We start from the raw sequence: 4,198 nt of genomic DNA, 5'->3' as shown, positions 1-4,198 counted from the left end.
CACCATACTCTTTGGAAGCTTGAATTTCAAATGAATGGCCCCTGTGACCTTGTTCCCTAGGAATAGGGGTCATGTTCTGGATAATAATAATAATAATAATAATAATAATAATAATAATAATAATATCTACTGTTCTAAAGTAGTTTTTTTTTGACAAAGTAATTCTGGCTCTTTTTACATAAATATCGCTTGCAATTTGGATTGTATACAAGTCTTTTCATTTCATGATGAGTTAAGGCACATCAAAAACGTTGCCACATGTTCCCGAAATTATCAGTACAGATGATTCCAGCATCCACCCCGGTCATAAAATTCTCCATAAAAGTTTTAATTATTACTTTATTTTGGTTAACCGTTCTGTCAGTTTATTTCACTTCATATTTGTTCTTAGGTTTTTGGAAGCATGTCTTGCTAATAACCTTTCATCTTTGCCATATGCTGTCAACTTAATTTGATACCCTTCCATGAATGAAAATCTAATACCCTTTCATGAATGTAGATCACTTTTCATACCGTTCTCATATTTGAATAAAAACTATATATGGTGTCATTCCTATACGAGTATCTAAATCTATTTCTTCAGCTTCCTGGCATCTCTCAAGAGCTCTTCTCTCTCCTTACTGAACTCGGGCAGTCGTAGAGGGGCTTTTGGCATGTATGGTGAACCCTTCTTGACAAAGATGACGTCCTCCGCATGCCTGGCAATCTCTTTGTATCCCCTTTTATCGAAATCCTTCGAAATATCGTCTAGCTCATTTACGAGCTTCCACTCCATAAAAATGACCTGTTGGAGAGAAGCACTGTTCTAAATTTTGATTTGGAATGACGGTACATGAAACCTGGTGCCATCCTGCGACGAAATGCAAAATTCTCTGAACACATAATAAATGTGTTGCACCTCCCTTGATAAGTAAAGTTATATTGCAACTAAAATATAAAAATGAATATTGATAGATCTAATGCTGTGGAATATTCATTGCACACATGGTTGAATGAATAGGATTATGTGAGAAGGAAAGCTTTTCTCAAACCACTGAACTCTCTCTCTTGGACAGGTGTTCGTCATCTCATCTGTCCTTCTACACGACTCTGGAATAATTTGGGGAAGGAGTGATCTTGTTTCCCTTACCTGAACATCGAACTTTGCCAAGTCAAAATGCTTAAGAACAGCCAACTCGGCCCCCTCGATGTCCAGAACCAAGAGGTCGATGCGGGTCACATGAAGAACAGTCAGCATCGATTCGAGGGGAATACACTGCACTTTTGCAAACCATGAGTTTCCGAGCATCTGCGAAGATTATAACAATTGAATAACAGTTTCACCAGACTCAGGACCTACATATAGTTGGCTTGTGCAAAGATTATAATCACTGGGAAAAAAGTTAGCCAAAACGGATCTACTTCCTACAGCAGTTGTTTTAGATTAAGCTGGCCTTATGCCGGCACGGGCTCTTGCTCACAGAGAAGCCCGTAGGCCTACAATCGTAGTTTGATCAAACTACTGAGTAACATTTCTGTACTCAAGTAAGGATAAACCAAAGCATTTCTTCTTACGAGAGTGAAAATTGCAAAAGGAAAGTCAGAGAAATGGGAAAACTAGGTCAGCAAATAGCGAGGGGAGAAAACAAAAAAATGCAGTTGGGTTGTTGCTAAAGGGATGTTGCAAGAAACCTTCAGCACAAGGCACACTGCAAGAGGGACCACCCGGTGAAGTACCAGCGAACAAAAAGTCAAAACTTAGACTAGAACTGTGCGTAAATAAAAACCTGCCTCATAAAGGAAAAATAAAGAGAAAAAAAAATAGATTTGGCCCTGAAGTATATCCTCTGTGCTGCTGTTGGTTATTTTGGTCATTCAGGAAAAAATGCCGAAAACATTTGGCAGTATTCTTTTTTATCATTGACGTAAACCAGAGCTACCTACTACCTGTTAATCCTGGTAAATTTTGGTTACCTTTTGACTAGAAAAAGAAGCCAAACCATGCATGGCTCTCATCTTAAATCCCAAAGATATTGCCATGGGACCTGCGTAGTGTACGTGCTGCGTGAGCATCTCCTGTAAAAAAGAGAGAATCATATGTAAAAAACTGTTTTTTTTTTTCGAAATTAAATTATGTACTGCTAATAAAATCAGGAAATGAAAAGTGAATACCGACCCCTGTAGTAAAAACTCACTGTAGTCATTGTTAGGGTGGTAAGGCTTGGGACCAAGCAGTCTCATTTCTTGTAATGCAATATGTTTACAAAAAAAAAAAAAAAAAAGGTTCACAGTAACTACCAAAGAACAGCACTAACTCGTCTTCTTACCTTGGAGGGGTATGGGTTGGGTGAAAGGCAGACGTTGGCTGCCCATGCCTTTCTGTTTTTCAGTTTCAGTGTCTTGAAGTCAAGCTCATCGGGTTCAACCAACAGGCCTGTCCAATTGAGCTCCTTCTCCAGCGTCAAAGTATTAGACATTGTCTCTCCATCAAGAGCTCCTGCTTCTACGAAAAATCCGTTACGCTAAAAGAAGACGAATGCAGAGATGTAACACCTTATGATGTTCTGCTTATTTATTTCTGTAGTCATACTTTGGAAGGAATACTTCCTAATTTACGAAATATGCTATTAGTTTATATGAGAATTATGACGAAAACATAAGCTTAATTCATTACTGTATGTGTGCCTTGCCTACATAAGCACAAAGTTAAGACAAGGTTGTTTGTAAACCTGAAGGGAACATGATATATTACGGTTGAGTTTAGATTTTTGGGAGATGGGTTTTTCAAAATTACACAGAATTTACAAAATAATAATTCATGTCGATGGTTAAAAATTGTTCTGAACTTGAGAACTATCATTTCATCTGAAATTTTATGCTGTAGATACATTTATATCAGGGCGGGATGTTAAAACTACAAAAACGCTTGCAAGACTGCAACTGTGGGTAATTTAAAGAACAAATCATTGTTCGACTTCATGCAAATCTTGAAAAAGGCAAGAAAAAGTGAAGAGATTTTCGTAGACCTGATGGAAGTACACACATATGAGAATCTTTTTCTAATAAAATCTCAAATCAGTTCATTAAGTGTGCTGTGGAAGATGCAATAAATTTACAGTACATGGGGAACTTGTCAATGTGGACATGTGTACGTATACCTTCATGTGCATGTGGAGAAAAACCTACTAAACCTTGGTTTCTTACGGAGTTCTTCCACAACATGGCGATAGAAGACTTCGCTGTTGTCAAATTCCTTTGAGGGCTATGTTGTTTCTTTACCCAAAAGATTGTATGGCTGGGTCGATGGCGGTAGAAGGACCTGCAATGAAGGAGGGAAAAATATATAAAGAATATATTAGTGAATAAGAGAAATGAAATGACACCATCGAGTGTATTAACAATAAGTAAAATGTTTGGTTGCATGGAACTTTTTTGTTTTCGTTTGGTGGTTGACGAAAAACTGCTTCTCAAACTGCCTAAGATTTTTGCTCTTAACTAAGCTATCAAATTTGCGTATGAATTTAGCAGCCACCTTAATTTAGCCAGGTTCTGGAATGATGGAAGGTTTGAGGTTGAGGTTATTTTAACTCTTCAGAATGAATAGTAAATGAAACCGTTTCACAAACTCATATCTTCTTTGAAAATGTAATATCCAGTTCTAAACACTTGAATATCGTCCCTCAAATAAAAAAAAATTATGGTTACTATTAAAATTCTAAACACTTACGTAAAATAAAACTATTTCTTTCAGTTGTAAACGTCCCTCAAAAAAAAAAACAAAAAAAAAAAAAAAAAAAAAATACGGTTTACTATTCATTTTAGCGAGAATCGAGACACTGAAATTTCTGAATTTTTGTAAGGAAAATATCTGTCTTCGGGTCTATAAACTAACTATATTTAGACTTAGTTTCACTGCTTCTAGGGTGCTCAGTAAAGCTGATTACGTCTGTCATTCAGCATAAAAACTGAAGTATCTGGCTAAGTACGTTAAAATTCTTGGGAAGAAATACTAAATCAGAGATTGTGTTGTCTTGTTCTGATTTCCTTTAAATCTTGATTTCAGTGAACGAGTTATGAAATGGTGACGATTATCTGAAAAACATGCAAACAATAGATAAACAGAAGATAATACAGCTGGAAATGCAATTTATTTCTCCACAGCCATGGGACTTTCTAATTTCAAGGAAATGTGTACCATTTCGTTTTAAATAAATCTCGT

The 4,198-nt window shown here is 36.5% G+C and overlaps 1 protein-coding gene across 1 annotated transcript; it reads right to left on the bottom strand.

The window, feature by feature from the left end:
• Positions 1-150: 150 nt before the first annotated feature.
• Positions 151-2,497, bottom strand: LOC135216234 (protein Star-like). Its single transcript, XM_064251388.1, has 4 exons — positions 2,307-2,497; positions 1,954-2,055; positions 1,130-1,288; positions 151-784 (listed from the first exon to the last, which is right to left on the bottom strand). Exons 1-4 carry the CDS (start codon positions 2,454-2,456, stop codon positions 572-574), a joined length of 624 nt encoding a protein of 207 aa, XP_064107458.1. The 5' UTR covers positions 2,457-2,497; the 3' UTR covers positions 151-571.
• Positions 2,498-4,198: the final 1,701 nt, after the last annotated feature.

The sequence above is a fragment of the Macrobrachium nipponense genome, chromosome 6, assembly GCF_015104395.2.
Source record: "Macrobrachium nipponense isolate FS-2020 chromosome 6, ASM1510439v2, whole genome shotgun sequence".
Classification (NCBI taxonomy): Eukaryota; Metazoa; Arthropoda; class Malacostraca; order Decapoda; family Palaemonidae; genus Macrobrachium; species Macrobrachium nipponense.
This window is presented reverse-complemented; position numbering and strand designations above follow the sequence as displayed.